The 22083-nt window shown below is 39.6% G+C and overlaps 1 protein-coding gene across 1 annotated transcript in view; it reads left to right on the top strand.

The window, feature by feature from the left end:
* Positions 1-5099: 5099 nt before the first annotated feature.
* Positions 5100-22083, top strand: part of USH2A (usherin) — a 374892-nt gene continuing 357908 nt past the window's right edge. The window contains exons 1-2 of the mRNA XM_062490428.1: positions 5100-5608; positions 10834-10999. Coding sequence (XP_062346412.1) covers positions 5124-5608; positions 10834-10999 — 651 coding nt within the window. The 5' untranslated portion in view covers positions 5100-5123. The remainder of the gene's footprint in view (positions 5609-10833; positions 11000-22083) is intronic.

Genomic DNA, 22083 nt, shown 5'->3' with positions numbered 1-22083 from the left:
ATGATGGCTGGTGGTGTGAGGAGGTGTGGAGGAAATAACAGATGCTGTGAGAAAAGAAAATGTCAGTTATCAGAGCCCAAGTGCTCCAGCTGTATAGGATGATCTTTTCTGCAAGGACAGGTCATTATTACAGCCTGTGATGGTCATTGAAAAGAAACTCTGTGTAAAAAAGTCCTTGCAGAGGTTTCCTTTCTCTGGATTTACCATGTGGAGATGTGCACTGTGGCATTGTATTTTCATATGAAGGAAGCCTGTAAAGCTCATTGCCTAGAAGTGTCTTTTGTTTCTTCCTTTCTAGTAACAAAGAAAGTTTTGGGTGCTAAAATAAGTGGTGTGATGTACTGTACTTCTAAAGCTGTTAAAAGGCTCTTAACAGCTCTATAAAATACTTGCCGCCTCCTCCTGTGCTTTCAGAAAATTTTACTCCAATATTTATTTCTCTGGCTTATACAGAATTTCCTCCCCTTTAAAATGTAAGTTGTTAATTATTTCTGGGTTGTCATGATCAACTCGCCTCCAGCTATTAAAATGTACTTGCATTGTAGTTTTATTATTGCTTGCAAAATATTGGAAAAAAATAATTTTGCTAGACAGTTGAATTTGAAATATACATATTGACTCGGCAATGCAAATGGATCTTTTATGTTAATTTCCTGCAAATATTCAAATGGTGGAGTTTTACGGGAAAAAGCACTCATAAAAGCAAGTCTTTATGAATATTCACTGAAAGTGAATCTTGAATAGTACACTTGAGCCTAATCTTTGAGAGTCATGCTGTGTGGGCCAGTTTACATAGGTCACTTCCAACCACAGGAAAAACTGCAGCATTCAGCTAGTCAGCACTGCACAAATTTGAGCTAATATTGGTTTTAAGGGGTTTGCAGAACATGATACAAAGACAAACTTACAATACACTGCAAAATTCTGCATCTTTTCAGAACTCTTTCCAAACAAAAGACAAGGCAAAACTGATCAACAAATTAGGTGTCAAGACTTTTCCCACCACTACTGAAAATTTTTAAAAGCAATTGTGAAGGTGCAGAACACCCATGGTGTTTTAGGAGAGAAATGGATTACCTGGAACTCTACTTCAGTCATCCCAAGAATTATGATTCTAGGACATTATTTGAAATTTTAAATTGTCATTGCATTGTGTAAGTATAAAACACACACATGCGATTTTGCAGAATTGCAGTTTTGCATAAGTGTATTGCTGTATTCCCTTCATTCTCTAACTTTCTCATCCGATCAGAGGATCATTGTTACAAAGTTAAACACATTAAAATTTGGCAATGGTCATGTTAAGCTTGCCTTTTATGGAAACCTAATTAGCCCCAGTGGTTTTACCATCTTCAGTAAGATGTTCCACTGAGCATGTGTAGGTAAGCTTGAGGGCTTACATTTGATTTTAGGAAGATGACTGCTCATATAAAACTTTGCTTCAGAGTATTCGAACTTTAGACACATGGTCTTTGAATTTTCTAGTCAAGGCACAGGCTGCTGCATAACAAACCAGGCTTTATGGTTTCTTTTCCCCAACAACCTGCCCTGACCTACTAGAGCCTCTGTGAGTCCTGAGACTCTCTGCTATCCATGGTTTAAGGAAACAACTGCTGTGGAAAGGGTTTCTTTTTTTGAACAATGCTATCTGCTGTGGATAGGGTGTTGAATCATTAGGATCAGGAGGCCAGTTATGTCACAACTTTCTGGTGCAGGTCAGATTCTCCAATGACACCGGAGTTGCTTAAGGCACTCCAGGGGCTGATGGAGGCTTTCTTTCCTGATAAAATGGACAGTAGCAACTAAAAGCTTGAAGCACTCAAATGACATCACTTTCCTTGTTCCATAATCCTAATTCTGTTAAATGGGCATAATGTATTCTTCATGAGAATTCATTGCATAATTATAGCATACTTTTTTTTTTATGCCTTGTAGGATTCTGTTTTCATAAATATACGTTAAACAGCCTTCAAAACACTCCTGTGAGTAGGCTCTGTATTTCTTCTTATATCAAAATACATACTCATACTTGTATTCCTCTCAAAATCACTCCCAGGTTGTTTTTTTGTTTGTTTGTTTGTTTGTTTTTTGTTGTTGTTTTTGTTTTTGGTGGCGCAGTTTATGCTGCATGCCTGTTCTTGGTTGCAAAGTGCTATGGATGCTTTCTCATCATTTAACCTCCTGCAGGTAGTTTATTGATTACACTCCTGATGAACAACAATGTAGTGATCCTTGACCGGGGTAATTGTTGGCCTGCAATGTGGTTTTGCAAGGTTTATACTGCTGTCTTGTGTATGTGGATGAAATACGCGAAGGAAAATTTTGTCATTTCTGCATGTTATTTTGGGGAATAGAGGGTGCAATATGAGTCAGGGCCACTTCCCCAAACTGAACACTATTGAAATATGCTATAGTCTGTCTGGGAGGTGGTGAGGCTGTCAAGAATTGACAGAAATATAATAAAAAGTGCATTTTGTGGTGAACATATCCCGACTTTCCTTTCAGACATGTTAGACCTGCAAGGATTCTTTGAGCAAGCCTGCTGGCTGCTAGGAAGGGATGGGAGCAGGCAAAACTTGATTCCCTTTCCCTTCCCCCCTTTTTTCCCCCCCCCTTTCCTTTTCCCCTTTTTTCCCCCCCCCTTTCCTTTTCCCCTTTTTCCCCCCCCCCTTTCCTTTTCCCCTTTTTTCCCCCCCCCTTTCCTTTTCCCCTTTTTCCCCCCCCTTTCCTTTTCCCCTTTTTCCCCCCCCTTTCCTTTTCCCCTTTTTCCCCCCCCTTTCCTTTTCCCCTTTTTCCCCCCCCTTTCCTTTTCCCCTTTTTCCCCCCCCTTTCCTTTTCCCCTTTTTCCCCCCCCTTTCCTTTTCCCCTTTTTCCCCCCCCTTTCCTTTTCCCCTTTTTCCCCCCCCTTTCCTTTTCCCCTTTTTCCCCCCCCTTTCCTTTTCCCCTTTTTCCCCCCCCTTTCCTTTTCCCCTTTTTCCCCCCCCTTTCCTTTTCCCCTTTTTCCCCCCCCTTTCCTTTTCCCCTTTTTCCCCCCCCTTTCCTTTCCCCCCCCCCCTTTCCTTCCCCCCCCCCTTTCCTTTCCCCCTTTTTCCCCCCCTTTCCTTTCCCCCTTTTTACCTCCCCTTTCCTTTCTCCCTTTTTCCTTGTGAAATGTTAATAAATACACACAAGCCACTCTGCTGCCTTTGACCACAATGCTCCTACCTTTGTCAGGTTCCATGCTCATAGGTGTTCCCATTCTTTGATGTCCTGAGATGGTAGCTAACATCTAGGATTTTATTACTCTATTTTCTGTCCTCTCTCCCGTGTGTAAGACCTGGTTTGTTCTTGATGTGCAGAAGCCCTGGCCGTTGCACTGTCGATGGTACTGTGGCAGCACGTGGTCTGACTGTGTTTATTTAGAAATGCTTTATGGGCTGAGTTCTTGCACCGTGCCTCAGACAAATGTTTTCCCCCAGCCTTTCTGTGGTAAACAAAGTTCTTTACATTTGAATACTTTAGGGCATGTAATTCTGACAACAGAGCTACGATGCTGAATGACTACCAGAACATGAAAACACTGCAAAATGACTGATAACACTTCAGCAGGAATTACTATTTATCTTTTATGACCTTAGGAAAAAGATCTGTATTAAAGCAGAGATGTTCCAGGAATGGTCAAGGGGCTTGTTTGATATGGGATGAAGGGCTTGTTAAAATGCATTAAGAGTTATGACAGAGGATGATGTCTTAGCAGTGGTATAAGTTGCCAAAGAATTTAGTCACTATGTAGCCAGTAAAAGTCCAAATATGCTAAGGTGACAAGTTACTGGAGGCGATAGCAGCAAAATTCTAGAGAAGGACACCAGCCAGGTCGCAGCTCACGCAACTTCCAGAATAAAGACAGAACTTATTGATGCTTCCTGTATCCTCAGGGGACGCATTAATTGGTGCTTCTCTGTCCAGAAACACACATAAACAACCAGCTGTAGCTCATGCCCAGCTCACCGACGCCTTCGCAGCTCGCTTGATGCCCGCTGCGCCAAGCGAGCCTGGAGGTGGAAAGCCGCACCGGGGGATGTTCCGTGGCTGCACAGCTGTGCTGTGTGAAGCGGGCCCGGCGCGGTGAGGTGCGGCGTGCCCCGGCGCCCCGCTTGCTGCCGCTTTAACGAGGCGCGGCGGGCCCGGGCCCGGGGGCGGGGAAGGCCGCGCCGTTGCCGGGCGACGGCGGCGTCGCCGCGGGGAGCGCCGGGCTCCGCTGGCCCCGCTGGCTGCGCCGCGCCCGGCCGGCCCAGAGCGGCTCCCTCAGCCCTTCTTCCGCCGCTGCCCCGGCGCCGGCGCTCGCTGTTAGAAAAAGCTCCTCCGCACGGGACAGATGGGGAACGTGGTTTTAATCAGCTTTTCCCAGCGCTGAGAGGAGCAGGCGGCGTGAGGTGGGCGGCGGGGTAAGGCACGAGGGGACGGTAGGAACGCCGCTCCTGGCTGCCCGGGGAGCGGGAGTGTCCCTCGGGAATAGCGCGGTGGGGATGGCAGCTGCCAGGGAGCGCTGCGGTGCTGAGGTGAGCGCCGGGGGGGGGGGCCGTAGGAGTGAGGTCCAGCCAATGTGCCCGGAACCCTCAGCAGAGACTTTGAGACGCCCGAGTTGCGTAGCCCGGTTTGCTGCCGTGTCCAGTGCTCCTTAGTGTGACACACAAAGCCAGGTGACGCGACAGATCTGGGATAAACTCCGCTCGGCCGTGAGCCTGCGCGCCCTCGAGCCGGCTTAATCCCATGGCCTTGGCTCGGAGAAATGTCCCGGCCTTAGCCGGCACGGGTGTGCAGGTGACCCTGCTGGCTGGACTCTGGGCAAAGAATTCAAACCCTTGAAATCCCTAGCCGGGCATCACCTCTTTTGGTGCAAAAGAAGCAGGTTCCTCCTACGGACTGTGTCTGTTTGCTGTGGTTTGCAGATCCTGGCTGTCGCCCACGTGCGTTTCGCTGGCCTGAAGACGTAGCTGTCCCTTGCGACGGAGTCCTTGCATGGGTGTTTTGAGGATGAAACTCTACAGAAACTCTTGAAGCACAGCACCTGAGGACATTGCTGCCGACATGGACATCATTATTTATTTACGTTTGCTTTAATCAGGAGGAGCTTTTTTGTAAACATGAATTACCGGGCTCTTTCCTTGAGATGTCGTTTCTTGTTTCATGCTATTGAAACATTAATCTTAACTTATTATGACTCCTTTGTGTTGGTCAGTTCTCAGGGGCATTTCCCTAGGCTTGAAAATGTGGGAGCTTTCAAGAATGTGTCAATCGTGCCAACTCAAGCCACCTGTGGGCTGCCAGACCGAAGTACTTTTTGTCATAGCTCAGTAGCTGTTCAAAGTATTATATCATGCACTCAGAGGTTTTGTGTTCAGGAATGTCCATATAGGTCATCGCCTTCGTCCTACAAACCGCTTCTTTCAGAAGGCCTTGGTACATGTGTCACAGAGGACAAGAGGGACTTGCATCCAGGGTTCTCCAGCAACGCTTCCAGTTTTATTTTTCATAATCACAAGGATTGCTTCGCTACTCCCCGTCCTCCAAGGCTTGGAGCTTCATTTACATTAAGTGTATGGTTGAAACCTGAGCAAGAAGGTGTAATGTAAGTAGTATTGAAGGTGTTTACTTTCCTGGTGCTCTTAAAAAAATTGATTGTTGTTGTCATGGTCATTACTAGCAAGCTCTTTAAACTTTAAAAATGTGTGGTGGGGAACTGTGACGCTTATAGACCCGTATTTAGGTTGGGGTCTTTCCAGATGTCAAGACAAGTGGCCCCAGTTTCAGTGGCATTGACTCAGATGATAGTCCAATGGCTTTCAGTGTATGGAACTATTCATACGTAATGCGCGTGCTTTTTCTCAAAAAGAGAAATTTGTTTCCAATTCAGTTTCCTTCTAAAAGCTGCTAGAAAGTCATGTTGTCACAGGGTTGTGCTGTTGCTGCTTTCGTGATGGAAGAAAAAATTATCTACGATGTTAGGACTTCTTCAACACAAGTTTCTCCCAAAAACAAACAAGGAAAACCACCAAAATATATATTTTGGGCATACAGAAGAGAGGTCATAGTGTTCCCAGAAGATCTGGGGAATGTTGCCTGATTGGCAGACTGTGTTGCTGCTTCAACAAAGGATTCCACTATTTAAACTGCTAGTGAAATTTTACTAGGTGCTCACAAAATAGAAGTGGCTAAGCATGCTCCCTCTCCTATTTGCCTACATGTTACATTTTCAGGAAATACTGCTGTTAGAAGTGACCTTTCAGCTTGACTGGGCCTTGCTATAATGAAAAACCTGCTTTTTGAAAAACGCATCCCAGATCCTGCAAAAATAGTTCTGTCATCTGTCACAAAATGCAGAGCCTCCTACTCTTTCTCACCTTTGTTGTGCAGATCTTTTTAAAATAAAGCACACAAAGAGTTTGTTCCTTCGGACTACATGCCACAAATGATTTTATACTTGTGTTCATAACTTATTCTTAGAACATAGCTAAGGTATGCTTTCTTGAGGCATGCTTGATATTTTTTTCACATGCTGATGTGAAATTTGCTTATCTCAGGGTAGCAAAATCATCCGAAAAAATAGAAATATCTAAAATCATAATGTAAAATTATAGTATGTTTTATGCAGTGATAATTATCTTTAAAAACTTGACATAACTGTAGAATTTGTGGTTATGGAGTGGAAATAAAAGATATCTGCAGAGCAAAAGGGACTTTTGAGTTGAAGTTAATCATTGCAGCTGGCGGTGTGTGTAAAAGCATCTTTGGAGTTTTGGCCCCTATGGTTTTCTGTATAATGGTTGCATCTTGAACGTCAGAGAGTCCATCTCTGATGTGTTCCCATGCCATGAATTTCTGTCAACAGACATGTGAGCTCCTTCACATAAGAATCTCCTTCAGCAGAGCACATGCCTAACTTGAAGCAGAAGCATCCTGCTAATTTCCAAGCAAGCTGTTGCAGCACTGTGTTGAGTGAAGTCTGTGGAAGTCTTTTGTCTATGGGATAGGCTTTGATGCATGGAGCCTAAAACAATGAAATGTTATGTCCTTAGTTTCAAATTATTAAGTGCTGTGAAGAAACCAGACTCTACTGATGACTGATAAGCCTTGGGCTAGTGTAAAAGATTAACTTCCAATTGCTACTGTGTTAATAACTACACAGTGTACATATTCCTGTTCAGCGGGTTTTATAGATCACTTTAAAATTTAAATGTTTTTATTCAGTTTTTGTAATAGATCACTTCATTCTTCATTTGCTGCTATTCAGCATGTAGGAAAGACAATGGTAAAGCCCACTTCTGAAAACTGAAGATGGACAGCAGTTATTCCAGTGGTCCGGATGATATGCTACTGTCCAGGTGCTTTTGTTTCACTGACACAGAAAGAATTGTGTTAATTTTTCTTTTTTTCATAAAAGGAATATTGAACTCCTCTTCTGGTGGAACAGCTGTTGCACCTGAATTGCCATTGAAGCTTGACTCAGAAGGCGTTTTACAAAAGGGAAATAATTCACCAGCAGACTAAGATGCTTTCCCATTTACTGTATTGGTTTAAGGAGTACTTCAGGTTGGCAGATGAAGTTTGACTTACTGGATGTCCTACCTTTTGCAGTCCCTGATGGGGAATTGTCTCTATTGCATGTCATTTGTGAGACCTTCTAAACCTCATTATCGCAGCAGAGGAGCCTCACAGGACTGGGATGCATTCTAACAAAGTCTTTGTGTTCCCACCAAAGCATTCGGAAGATCACACAGAACTAGCTGCTTATTTTGCAAGTAGAATGATTGAAAGTTTAACAAGGTGGGGTTTTTTTATTCCTACCTAAGTGCTCTTTCATCAAGTACAGCAGACTTCTGTGTTTCGGACATGCCGTACTAATGTGGTCTTGTGCTGAATTTCATATGGTCTGCCTGTGAGAGTGTGCACTTAGGGAAGAAGTTAAGAGTGTTGCTGCACAGTATCCCATTACATCCTGTGACATTCTGATAGGCACATACCCATGTAAGAGAATATCAGGATTTTTGTTAGACGTTACTGAGCTAGCTGAAACAAGAGAGTGATGTGAGGATCCAAGTCTGAAGGCCCTTTAAAGATTGCACATAAGCAGAGACACCAAGAATTTTCTTCGTGAGTTTCATATACCAAGTTTTCTTACATGAATCTGGGAGACAATACAGTGTGACATAGAGGGAAGAGTCAGGTCATGTTACAGATTTATTTGAAGCCCTGATATTCTTCTAAGATGTTTAGTAGTGATATTTGTAGGCATGCTTTTAAGTCACTGCATATTGGAAATATTGAAGAAAAGCAAGAGTGAGAAAGCATTGACATTTGTACTCCAGTCTTTACATTTTCTTTCCTTTTAGGCAGTAAGTGAGCAGAATTCTTGCCCCTAAGTTTCATTCTTGCCTCTTCCTCTCTTGGTGCATGTACTCATCAGTTAATATAATTGCCTTCAGTAAGCCTCTGTGTACCTGTATGTAAGCATTAGCACAATATAGGGAACTGTATATGATGACAGCCCTTCACAATGGAATAGGATAAGAATATGGGTACAAGCCTTGCATATGTGAATAACCATTACAGGCAGCTTATACCGATACAGTGTGAATGGGAGCAAGTTCAGATGCCCAGAAGATATTGGTGGTGGCAGGAAATGAGCTGAGACCTTTTACAAGCAAAAGGATCAGCAGGAGTGGCCTGATTGTGAAGTGGGTAGGACGTGGATTTGTTAAACTTTATTTATCTAAGGGACTAAAATCATATGATATAACTTATTATCCATTCAGATGTTTTTTATTAGAAATTGGATTGTAAGGGGTATATGTCTTAAGATACCATGCATCTGATTTTGAAATAGTGCAGATGTTCCCATTTGCTCCAGTTAATGTGTGGGCAGCATCAGTGCAGCCACGTTAGATTCTCTAGAGTATTTTTCTCTTTGAAAGCTGACCGAGTGGATTTGTGTTACTGTGTTTTTTCCCTCCAACCCCACCACTGAGATCTATGTAGTCAGGTATTGGCTCTGTGGGACTGCAGGTTACCAGAAGTCGAACACTTCACACAGAATAGTGGCTTCTCTCTGTAATCATGGCTGGAATGGAAAATCAAGCTCCAAGTCAGAAGTAATGTCTCTTCCTGTTTCACCCATATTAGAACTAGTTTGGATTTTTTCTTTTATCCTTTTCCTTCCCTCTCTTCTATTTCCCCTCTTGATTTTCCCCTTTTGCTAGTAAGTCACAATTCATATTTGTTCTTTCCAGTTTTCAAAGTGATGTACATCAAGGTCGCTTCCCTTCTTAAAGTCATGACACCTTTGGGGATAAAAACAATGTGGGGATGTTTGTTTTAGATAAGTAAAATAAACAAAACTCTGGATTATCCAATTATTGTTTATCCAGGAACTGGGTAAATCCAGTTCCTAAATATTTTGCTACTTAGCTGAGCCTTCCTTCACATTTATTATCTAGCAAAACTAGCATGTTTACAAGCAAACAAAATATTGAAAAGACCAGTGGACAATTTATTAAGAAATGTGGTTTTAGTAACGTTGGGAAAACAGAAATGTTCATTTTACAAGGTGTTTCATTGACAACATCCCAGCAGGCTGGAATAGTAACAGAAGGAATTAATTTTTCTCTTGTAATTAAAGGTGAATTAATGAATTATGGAAATATTGGAAAATATTTGGAAATCATGTTCCATTATAATGGAAAACCTTCTTCATAGTTTTCTTTTATCAATGCAGAATAGATGAAGACGCTTATCAGTAGATAGGGTTTTATGTTTTTCTTTTTTTTTTGTCTCTGAAATAGGTGTAGTAAATACTAATCTCATACAAATCTTATATGCTTCCCTCTTATAACTCAGTGCACTAATTTAGTCTGGTTTAACTTTTAAAATGCTTGTCTTTCCATGGGCCAATACATTGAAAACTTCTCAAGCAGCTCAAATGGGAAGGGTAGAACTTTATATTTTTTTTCTTGTATTTAGGATTGCCTTGATAAAATACATAGTTGTTACACAAGCATATGGAGCCTGTGCTTTCTCAGGACTCTTGACGTCATGAGGACTGGGCATTTCAGCAAATTGAAATGCAAAATAGGTTGGTGTGGATGGTATCCTCTGTACCTTATATGACATTGTTGCATTTGCTATTGATGTGACTTCTTTGTGGGAAAAAAAAAATCCTAGTAAGTTTCTGGATAGCCTTCTTGCCTTGCTCTAGTTTCTTAGGTTAAAGAAAGGCTCTGCAAAGAGGAGAGTGTAAGGTAAGCTGTTTTTAGGGCTGCCTTACCTGCACAGATTGGGTAGAAAGATGGAAGACTTATAACTAAAGCATGTAATTTGTACTGCTTTTTGTGGTTATGTTGCATTTGCCTTGATAGACTAAGGAAAATTAAAGTGCCTTCATGGGATGTACTAAGTTGCACAGCTTTGTATGAAAAGTGTGGCAGAGACCTGCACAGTTACTGTGGTTTCTGTCATGGAACCTTCAAGAAGGGAGGCAAACTGGACCTCTCTTCCACCCCTAAATGAGCTGGGGTTGCAAGCACTCAATAAAACAAAAAAAAAAAAAAAACCAACTAAAACCCCAAAACAACCCAAAAATCTCACAGATCAAGACAGAAAATATCTTTGCTAGAGTTCTTTTACACTTGGTACATCCTGTGACTTTCACTGTCACAGAGCATCCTCTCAAGAGCTGTACTTTTAATGTTTATTTTAATACATTCTGGTTAGCATCACTTTACAGGATAGCACCTTGGCAAGAATGTGTATATGTGTGTGCCTCTGACCTTATGTTGTTTTTCTTGGTTATTTCCAAAGGTGTGTGATAGAAAAGGCTATTGACGGGCAGACTGTGTTCAAACTCACAATCTCTGAGAAAGAGACCATGTTTTATTATCGCACAGTAAATGGTTTGCAGCCACCAATAAAAGTAATGACACTGGGGAGAATTCTTGTGAAGAAATGGATTCATCTTACTGTGCAGGTGAGTAAAATAAAAATCATTTAATATTTGTTGAAATACAACATTTGTGTGAGAGTGGTATAACTGTACAAATATAAAACTATAAATTGGGGGATGTAGGTGATAATTTTTGAGTCTCGTAGGTAAGTATCTTAATTTTGGAGCTCATTTTGAGGCAGTTGCTAATTTAGCCCTGGAAAGAAATGCTGTGCCCATTTTTCTGAATAAGCAGACTGTAAAAAACTGAAAATTCTAACCTTTAAAAACATGAGAATATGAAGTGAAGAAAAGCATGTACTAATATCTTAGATACTTATATCTAACATTACCAGTTAGTCTTGGGTCTCAGCTTATTTCTGATAGAAGGGCATGCCGTTCTCATCTGTACATGCAAATGTACTTACCTTATGGAGTTGTGTTCCTTTTAATTTTAAAAACTTCTTACAGTGCACGTAAATAAATGTGTGAGTTTGTGCTGGATCAGTCAAGCTAGTAAGTTACAGAGCTATTACCTCTTATTTTAAGAATATAATTCAGAATTGGTCGAGCACAATCCCTGTGTTCTAAAAGTCTTCTGTTGACATAACTTTTTAATAAGTGTACAAATATCCACCAAGGATAAAGCAAAATTGAGTTTGTTAAAATTTAAACTGTATGTACAAAAATCAGTAAACAAACACAGAAGAAATTAAAATTCATTTATTTCCATGTCTTGTAATTCCCAACAGACACCCTAGTAAATTCTATTTGTGAGCCAAGTTCAACTAATAATTATAAAACACAATTATCAGGTATTGAAATGTTTATCTTTTCCTTTCTTCATTTCCTTTATGCATTCTATGTGCTCTACAGCACAATCAAGAATAGTTTTGTTGCTTTCTTTAAACTTGCTAAAAGGTATTGACTGTGATTGGGATTTTCAGTGCTGATCTTGTCACTTGTAAGAAGTATCTAAGCCGACGTCTTGATTTTTTTGCAGTTTTCTTTTTTCCAGGATAACAGCATGGTAGTGTGAATAAGATTTTGGCTGTTGGATTAAAAGAGTGACCTTAAGGTAGAACTAATGAACTTTACACTTCAAGGACTCCAAGGGTGCTATATTACTGCTGTTGCTGTCAGCTGCATTTTGTACCTCAGAAACTGCTAAAGCCTGGCATAGCCAAGTGAAAGTGAAAGGGCTGGTTAAATACACACACGGATCTTGAACTGCATTACAAAGGAATGTGAAGCACCCTGTGGAATTTAGTCCTTTTTTTCTCTGTAGAAACTTGTTCAATTCATAGCAGGAGTGAAGAAACATAGCTTCTAGACCCTTAAAGAAACTGCAGGCTTAATGCCTTTTCTAAGTTTCTGAGCTCAGGGTAGAGTCTTCCTGTGCTTGGTGCTATTGTAAGATGCAACTTGCCATTAAAGATGATAGTGACTGCAGCTTGATCCATTTAGCCCTGGGCCTGGCTATCAAATTTCAGGCAGAGATTGGTTGATTGGTTGATTTGTTTTTAGCAGGGGGCCAAAAGCATTCTTTTTTTCCATAAATGGACAATGGCAACATGAGCAAGACTGTACGAAAGTATGCAAAAGTAACTTCATCTGGAAGTGTCTGTGTCTCATACACCCGGATGTTAGGCAACAGACACCATGACAGAGGAGTGTGAAGTATTGGTTACAGATGTGAAACTGAATTTAGAGAGAGAAAAAATATTGTGGGATGGCAGATATGTTTGGAATTCAGGTGTAAGAGCTTATGCCCGTTCAGGAATGATAAAAATGAAAGCTAAATTGTGGAATAGTACCAAATAGTAATTAAATGATAAGAGGGAAGGAAAGAAGAAAGGATAGTATGGACTGAAAATAATTTCTTTGTAATAAAATAATTCTAGGGGAAGAGAAGGCTAGTAAATTAATTCTACTAAGGTAATCTAGGAATTTAAATCCTTGGGTTTGTATTTAGATGTGTAATTTGTTAGAGGGAACTACTACTCAGAACTGTGTCATTGCTGACTTATTTTTCAGTTTATAGCTGGGAAATTTAAGTTCTACTAACAAGGGCAGGTCCCAAACATTCCTGTGTGTTCTGCGTGAAGGGTTTCTTCATTGAATAGTTGCTGAAGCAGAAAGTCTGGGTATACCAGCTTTGTTAAGTGATGAGGGCATTATCAGAGGTGCAGGTCTCAAGAATAATATTGAGCATTCATAACTAGAGTCAGATGAAATAGAAGAGTAAACAGTTCTTTGGTTCTTTTAAGTACACTTTTGGGTTTCAAAGAGAACAAACACATGCAATTATTTAAATGAAACAAGGTAAACTTTGGAGTCTGGAGACTGAATGGAAAAAAAAGCCTGGAGGTTTTGAAAAATTAATATAATAGAATTAAAATAAATTTCTGCCCTTAAAGGAAAAAAAAAATGGATGTGTACTGCCCAGGCTTATCTGTGTGAATAAGTACCCCTGAAGTTAGATAGGGCAGACTGTGTGAGCACTGGGGAATGGGGAAGCAGATTCACAATGAATGCTATGCATGACAGAAATAAAACTAGAAAGTGGTTGATATGAATTAGACTGTCAAATGGTAAAAAATCCTTACAACTTATTTTTTGTGTAAGAAGGCGAGGCTTGAGTACAGTAAAAGTGTGCTTCAGATTAAAGATGATTTGAGTAAGGTCCCCAGAATAAATAAATACCTTGGTTCTGTTTTCAAGAATCACAGAGCAAAACCAATCAGGGTAACAGAAATTAATGTATGGTAACAAAAGTGATCATCAAGAGTAGAAACATGAATTTGCAAGCTTATTGTGTACATGCTGGGCCAAACAGATGGTCTTTGTCCAAAAATTCTGGAAGAACTGGCATGTAAAATCCTTTGACAAAGAGATATTCTATTCAAAGCTACCAGTCAGAGATGGAGCTGTAATGGTGCTATTTAGGCAAGGTGTCATGTTGATGCCAGCCAGCAAACAAGCACCTGGGCCCTCCTCACCCCACCAGTGGAACAGGGGAGACAACAGAAATAGCAAAAGTGAGGAAAAACTGATGGAGGAAAGGGACTGGGAGGGGAGCAAAGGATGTAAAGGCAATCACTCACCACCTCCCGTAAGCAGACCACTGACCAGCCAATTTCTAAGCAGCAGGCCACCTAGGAAGTAAAACTCCTATCTCTGCACATTTCTTCTTCTACCCTAGTTTTTGTTACTGAGCATGAGGCTGTAGAGTAAGGAATATCTTTTTGTCCCAGCTGTCTCCCTTCCCAGTTTCTTGGTCCAGCGCTGGCTTACTGCTGAGGTGGGATGAGGAGTTCAACTAGGAAAGAAGAAGGGCTTGACATTGGGCAAGCTCTCTTCAGCAATAACTAAAATACTGATGTGCTATCAATGCTGTTTTAGCCCCAAATTTGAAACACAGCACCCTACAGGGTGTTGTGAAAAATTTTACCTCCACCCCAGCCAAAGTATGTACGAAGAGGGAGGAAAAATGCAATGCAGACTTATGTCTTGATGCACTGGTGTATGAGGATTTAGAAAAGATCTTTGAAGAAATAGATAAAGATGTGGAGGTAAATGAAAAAGGGGATAAAATGCAGTGTGGATTTCCTATAGATAGCTCATCACTGTCTAACCTCTTAGCTTTCTTTTTTTTTTTATGAGAAAGCTGATTTTCAGGCAAAGTAAATGTGTCAGATTTCCTCTATCTGGAGTTGAGTTTAGCACTGATGTGACAACCTATGAGAAGTTGTAGGGTCAAAGGGAATGCTCTTGGGAATGGTTGCAATAGGTACTGCTCAAAGGAACTTGCTTATCCTTCTGGGATGGGGGCAGGCACAGAACCAATTGAATTATTTGAGAATTAGTCTTTGGACCTGCTGTGTGTTTTATTTTTGTTAATGATCTTGGCAGAAATATTACAAGTGTACCTATCATAGCAGCTGGTAGCAGACAAAATCAGAAAGGGGAACAGTAAGATGTCATACAGGAAGAATGGCATGACCAAAAAGATTAGGGGAATTGGCATGAGATAAAATTGCTGTTACAAAATGCAAAGTAGTGAACTTGAAACTCCTCTAAAAAATTTTCTACTGTTCTAGTTGTTTTCAGTTGGTGATGATCAAGTCTTTCAGGCTTCTGAAATTTTAGGCTCCTTCTGTGTGTTTGATCTTGATTTAATGATATTTTTCACAGTATATTTATAGGTATGTATTATCGAAAACTCTGGAGGTACACACTGGAGTGAAAGGTATATAGCCTTAACTTAAAACAATCTGATAGGCACTGAAGTGAAACTTCAGAAAAATTGGCATCTTAAAATCTTAACTTTTAAAGAAAAAGTTGAGCATAATTAAGGCCATTTGTATTATCTCTGCTAAGTGAAACCAATATCAGATTTATTCCAGTTAATAACTGCATCGTTGTGTATTTTCTTTCTCAGTTTCAGTGTTAAGACTCTTGCACTTTTGCTTTGATACTTCAGAATTTATTTAGCCAATTAAGAAGAGTGAAGTTTAAACATGATCTTGCAGATACAGACGAGGCTGCTGAAACAGGAGATTCTTTGAGAACATGTCAGATTGATGTTTTTGTTTCATATTTAGTGTCTGCAGTTATAAAAATAGTCATTTTGCTAGCCTTTATTTTGCCTGATCGTATTTTTGTAACTCTGCTGTGTTTTGGCAGACTATAGCATATTAAAAGCTTTGGAAAGTAAGTTTAAAATCTGAATGCAGAGAGGTAACCATGACTGAATTACTTTCCTGGGAGGAAAATGCTCTTAGAGTGCCTATTGAAATCAGCATTATCATTTCAATACATGTCAAATATGAGTCATTTCCTAGTTTAGGCAAAATTTCTTTATAAATCTTTAAATCTTCCAGTTCTTTCAAGAAAAGGTTAAAGTACTTATGATTTAATGAGACCTCTTTACATCATAACTGTTTGGCTATCAGGAGAAAACTTGTCCTTTGCAATTTGTGAAATCCTTTTATTTTCTGCACAGGTTTTTGAACACTTTACAGTTTATTTTATAAGCAAAGAACCTGAGACTTAAAAGCAGGGAGGCAAACATTTATTCTATACGCTCCCTGTGTATGTCTTACTTAATACAGGGTGTTCTAAACTGTATAGTCCCTAAGTTTAGTAAGGACATGAGAAAGCAAGAAAGCATTTTGATTTAACAAACCACTTTGATCTCCTCTTTGAAGTCGTCACTAACTATCTATTAAGAGTAGTTTGTCAGGCCCAAGAAGGGACAAGGAAGGACATGGAGAGTTTGCATTAATTCTGCATTTGGGAGCTTCTCGACTGCTAATTGCATATTGTGTGTTGAAAACATTTGTGAGGGTGCAGGCTATCCATATGGCTGGCACTCTGCTCCTGCCAGATAGCAGAAATAAAACACACATTACAGTCTGTCATGTATTTGATTGTGTATTAAAAGAACTGTTCACAGACACAATGAGCATGGAGCTGCTTCACCCTCTATTCTGCTACAGTTGCAGGCCATTCAGGTACTGCTGCTGGACATGCAGCCTCTGTGTTCTTTGATATGAGTAAAACTTTTTTATTTTTCCTGCATCCAGAGGTCCTACTATGGTTCTTGCCTCTTCTCCTCCTGTTCTATGGGTATTAGGATGCTGGCTGTGTAGATTTAGAAGCTCCGTTGTAACTTCAGCTTCTTGAGAAAACAGGAAGGGTATTTCCCAGATGATTGATTTTACTCACACTGTCTCTTAAGCCACTTCTTTTCTTGCCTGAATATGAGTTTGAATATATTTGCAGATTTAAATTTGCAATCTAACAGCTGCTTCAGAACACAAGGCAAGGAACTTCTCCTGGGATAAGGTTTTAATTTCAGAGAATGCAAAGAATAGAGGTTGTCAATGCTATCTTGATTCCACTTCTGGAAATTGCAAATGTTTTTTGTAATTGCAGTTGCAAATACCACTGAAATCTGCCCAGACTCTGTTATATATGGTAGGCATGGAATTAAGCCTTTGTGTGGCTAGTGGTGGGAGGAGGTAGTTAATGTTTTGCAGAAGCTATGCCTTATTTGTCTGGAGAGTTTCAAGATTTGAAAACCAAATTTTCAATTTGCTTTGCAAGCATTTTCTTTCCTTATGCAAAAATAAGTTGCAGGCAACTAAATTGTATTTTTAATAATGAAAACACTCAGTTGAGAGTGGTTTGCCTTCTTATTTCCCGCCAGTCTCAAAATTTTAACTGTCCTGCAGGTCTCAGGTACTTTTGTGTGCCCTTGAGTTGCATGGGGAGAAACTATGAGAGTTTGGAAGTGTCTCCTTGTACTTGTTATAGCTGTTGGTATATTGCACTAAGAGGAGACTTGCTGGGTGCATCTACATTGGCACTTTTGTGTACAGGAAGAGTTCTTGTTGATCCAGGCTTGCCTTCTCTCTGTTTTGTGTCTTGTTTGACTGAAGATATGATAAGCTTCAATTTGGTTCCTTTTTGAGGAGACCAAACATGAAGTTGTACAGTGGAGTATCACCATTTAGAGCACACCAGTTGCAATGTGGGCAGAGGTTCCTCCAGCAAGTAGTTCTTGGCACACAGTGTGTGAGCAGAAAACAGGCAACTAATTCCAGAGTCTTTGCTGGTAAAGATGAATCACAAATACTTAACAATTTTCTCTTTATGCTGTGCAAGTTTTTAAGTAAATGTTTTCACAAGATACTTTAAACTTTTTTTGATGAGTCTAAAAACTTCATGAGAACAGCCAAATAGAAGAGCTTTTGTTTTCCTGGGATTGTCTGTGTGTTTGGTTTTGCGTTTGTTTGTTTGTTTTGAGGATTTTGTTTATTTACTTTTAAAAGTAATTTTTGCCATTGGTTCAGATTTTTGTAGCTTAAAGACATAATTAAATGAGAAGTCTGATCAAGAAATGGAAGGTGAAACTTCCAGGTTGTCCTTGTGCAACCTCTATTATTTATGTGTGAGCTTTGTCTTACATGTGTTAACATCTGCGTGTGCAGCAAATGGAGGGTGACAGAAATTACACGTGTAGATCTTGTACAACACAAAATCTGTGTGTGTTGGTGGCAGTCCAGAGGGGCAATCTTGTAAGACTTAACAGGTATCATTTTCTCATGGAAGCAAAGGATACTTCCTGGCTCTGAACAACTTACCAGCTTGTGTGGAAAGTAGAAAGTTTCTGGGATGGACGAGGGGGAGGAACGCCTGCTGTCCATGTATCTCGTTCCAGGACCTTGGTTTAATAATGCTGTAATTTTTGCATAATTTAAGGACTCTTCTGTGTTGGTTAGATGTTGAGATAGCCTGTCTTGGAATATGAAAATAAAGTAATTAATAGGAACAACTTTCTTTTAGATGTATCACTGACTTATTTTTTGACAATCAGTGGGTTTTGAAGCTTCTTTAGCTAGACTGTCTTTACTAGTCACTAACTGACCTGATTTTAGTTTAATAGTCATATATTTTTCTTGTAATTTACAAATTGGCATAGATATAATTATCTATATTATATATATATATATATATAAATATTTATGATTTATATTTTGGCATTGGACTCCTGTGGCAATGAAGTCCTCATAGGAAATTATGGCTGTATGAAATTGCTCTTTATTTTAAGTCTACTGTCTGCCAACTTCTTTTTTGCCAATTTCTTTTCAGTTTGCCAGTTTTTCTCTATCATTCTCATGCTTTCTGATGTTTTGATTATAGAATTTTATCACGTTAGAATAATTGATAAATGAGATTTCTCCCTGTAGTGGAGCCATTCTGCATTTTGTTCATCCTCATTGTTATTTTCAGAACTTTTGGAGTTATTTGAGGATGCAAGGGACAGAACTCCGCTTGTTATCCCAGACACTTTGCATTATAAATTTCTAAACAGTAAAATTCTGTGGGCTTCTTTTTAATTTCTTTCCCAATAAGGTATGTTTCCTTTTTGCTCATTAGTGAGGGACTCTTTATAATAACTCCAAGACCACTTGGAGCAGTGCCTGTTGAGAATTCTGTGTTGTGTTTGCATGGACAAGAATATTTTTCTCATCTGCTGCCTTGTGGTTAACAAGACATTTAGTCTGCTACTTTAATGCCTGTTCCTTAACAATTTTGAAATCCTTTGTACCTTTGAAGTAAGCTTTGACTTTTATTGTCTGCATGTATTCACTCCGTCTATTTTTCGCCTCACTAACCACTTTTCAAGCCTGTACAAAATGTTAGATAGCAGAGATTGTTGAAGTTAGTGATAAACTACTCTCTGTGTGAAATGTGACCATTCAATCTCTCCCAAATTTGAAACCTTTCTAGAAAGGCAGTATATTATATTGGCCAGTTCTTCTTATCCACACACATCTTTACATCAAAGAATTCAAATTAGTTCTTGATTTCCTTTCACAAAAGTCATGTTGGTTTTCTAGTGTACAGTATTAACCCATGTGCTTTTCCAGCCAGTTCATCCAGTACAGATTTGATTTGATGGATTCTCAGAAGAATTGGTCCAAGACCACGTCATGCATCATTTCTATAACTTTAATTTCCACATTGTTCTTTGCTCTATGCAGGGTTAATTGAAAATAGGTCAGAGGGGATTTTTTGTTTCTGCTTCTTTTCTGATCTTCCATTGAATCTGAAGGTACACCTTTTTTTTTTTTTTTTTTAATCTAAAGAAGGCTGGAATACCAGCTTGGGTAATATGTTTTAATGCAATTAGCTCGTTTCATTTACTTTATCAAAATTTGAGCTTTCTTTAAGACATAACAGCACTTTTTCAGAGGTATGATCTGTGTAATCCCTGCCATTCAGATTCAAACATCTTGGGCTTTAATTTCAAAGACATATATTTTGTCATCATTTACAGTCTGTGTGCATACTTAGGACATTTCTGATTTATATATTTGATTTTTCTCCCCCAACTTTTTGCTTCTTTCCCATCTTGATACACAAATATACTGCCTCTATTTGGATATAGGAGCAGCTGACCCTCCTTTGATTCTATCTGTTCTAGAGAAAGGTTTCAATTTGGAATGACCTAAATCCCTTCCTCCAAGCAGTGTTTGTGTGCAGAGTCATGCAGCCTTGCTTGTCTCACCCTTTGTGGTACTGGTGATATTTCAAAGAATGGCACTGGCTTTTTATTTTTTGCCCCTTTAATAAAAGCCAAAATATTTTCCTCTCAAACCTCTCTTCTCTCCTTTTTGGTGGTGTTTAGGTGTATCCTTGCTATTGACTGATTGTAGATGGCCTATCTATTTTGAGAGGTTCATCCTCATTGCATCTCTTAAGCAAATCATGATGTGATATTTAGTGTCAGCATAGAATAAACCATCAACATTGCTCATAATCTGACATTTCTGAACTTCAGCTTTCTGTTTCTTTACATTAAAATTCTTACCCTTGAAGATTTATCCTCAGTACTCAGAGGTATGTGCCTTTCTCTTTCCAGCTTGGTAAACATGTCGCATGGGACTTGTGTGGTTCTTAGAATCAGGACTGGTCAAAAGAAAAAGCCTGTCATTCTGAGCTTCTCTAGTTACTACTCACTTGTGCCTTATGTATGTTATATACCTCTTGTCTGTTAGTCAGGTAATTTTGCGCGTAACAGGTAGCACTGCCACTCTTCTGCTGGACTTGTGAGTGCATTTAATCATGCTTGAGGGGCCTTTATCCTTTTCCTTAAATTGGGTTTATTGACATCCTCATCTGTGCTGTTCAGTAATCTTCTGGCTTTTCTGTGCCTAACTCGAGGCCTCTACTCTAAAGTGCTCAGGACATCACTATGAACTTCATCAACAGCTTCCCCTGGTCATCTCCTGGCACATCTCTAGCAAAGTGTAGTTGAGGGAGCTGCTGCATAAACTATTTCATTTAACTTTCTCCAAAAATAAACTACTGGCAATAAGCTACCAAAACACTGTCCTTCAAAGTCCGTTTTGGTCTGTGTGCAATTAACAGCACAGTTTGCATGTGTGGCAAAGCTTGACTGCTAAGATGCTTAGTAACTCTGGAAAGAGGTAGTTATTTTAAAAAATGAAAATTGAAGCTTACAGTGAATTGCTATCAAAAAGAGTGTTGGAGAGTTACAGTACAAAGGAGTAGTTGAATGACCATTTCTAAAGGACTTTGTGATGGACTGAAGAAAGCAGGGCACAGAGGAGGAGGGAAAGGCCTGAAGTAAGGTTATGGGAAGGAATATGAAAAGAATCGCAGACTTTTTTTGTGGCTCCTTAACTATGAAAAGAAACTAAGCCCTGAAAGAAGAGATGAGACTTTATTTGCAAAAATCCCTGAACTGGGTACATGGAACTTTTTGTGGCAAGGCATTCAGAGGGCAAGAATAATTGCTTTCTTCTTATGTAAATCATCCCCAAGAAAGACAGAGGAATGGATTTTCTACTTTTCAGTCCCAGCTGAGCTGCTCAGCTCTGTTTTGTAGGACCAATGTATTCTTGCATTAAGTTTGGGAGTGACTTAGGAGTCATAGTACTGAGAGGTGTAAAATGGTGCAAAATCTTCAGATATAAGCAGTTCAAAACACTAGAATTTAATATGCAACTGATAGTGTCATAGAAGGTTAATAATTGTATATTAGTAACCGCTCCTCTCATTTGTGCAGGTATCTGCTTATTCTTTGACTAGTGAAGCAGAAGACTCTATTCAGAAGGGACATTTCATTTGACATCCACATCTCATCCTTAATTTACACGACTACAAGTAGTTCATGAGAATTATGAATCAGTGGTTTTGTTGTATTTTAAATGGAGGAGGCAGAGAGAAAATACGCATTGCCATGAGATTATCTAAAAAGTACTTTCTGACCTTTTGCTTCAATTAATTGTGGCAAGTCGGTGTAACTGTTTTAGCTACTAAAAAGCAGCTTGTTGAGTCCTTAATACTTGTCTCCTTTCGTGTTACTGTAGCGATCATCGAATATTGGATCTGATTTCTTCTGTGATTTGGGGAAAACAGAGTCATTATGCAGCAAGAAAGCAATTGTTCTTCATGCATTTTCAGATCTGGTGACTAGGGTCCTCTCATGTTTTTTTTTGTTTGGAACTCATTTACAGCACAGGTGTCACTTGTTAAAACTTTCAGTGTAAAATGAATAGAGTTTGATCAGTGGTTAGAATGGTAGT

This window comes from Cinclus cinclus, chromosome 3 (assembly GCF_963662255.1).
Source record: "Cinclus cinclus chromosome 3, bCinCin1.1, whole genome shotgun sequence".
Lineage (NCBI taxonomy): Eukaryota > Metazoa > Chordata > Aves > Passeriformes > Cinclidae > Cinclus > Cinclus cinclus.
Note: the sequence above shows the minus strand (reverse complement) of the source record. Positions and strands in the feature narration are given on the sequence as shown.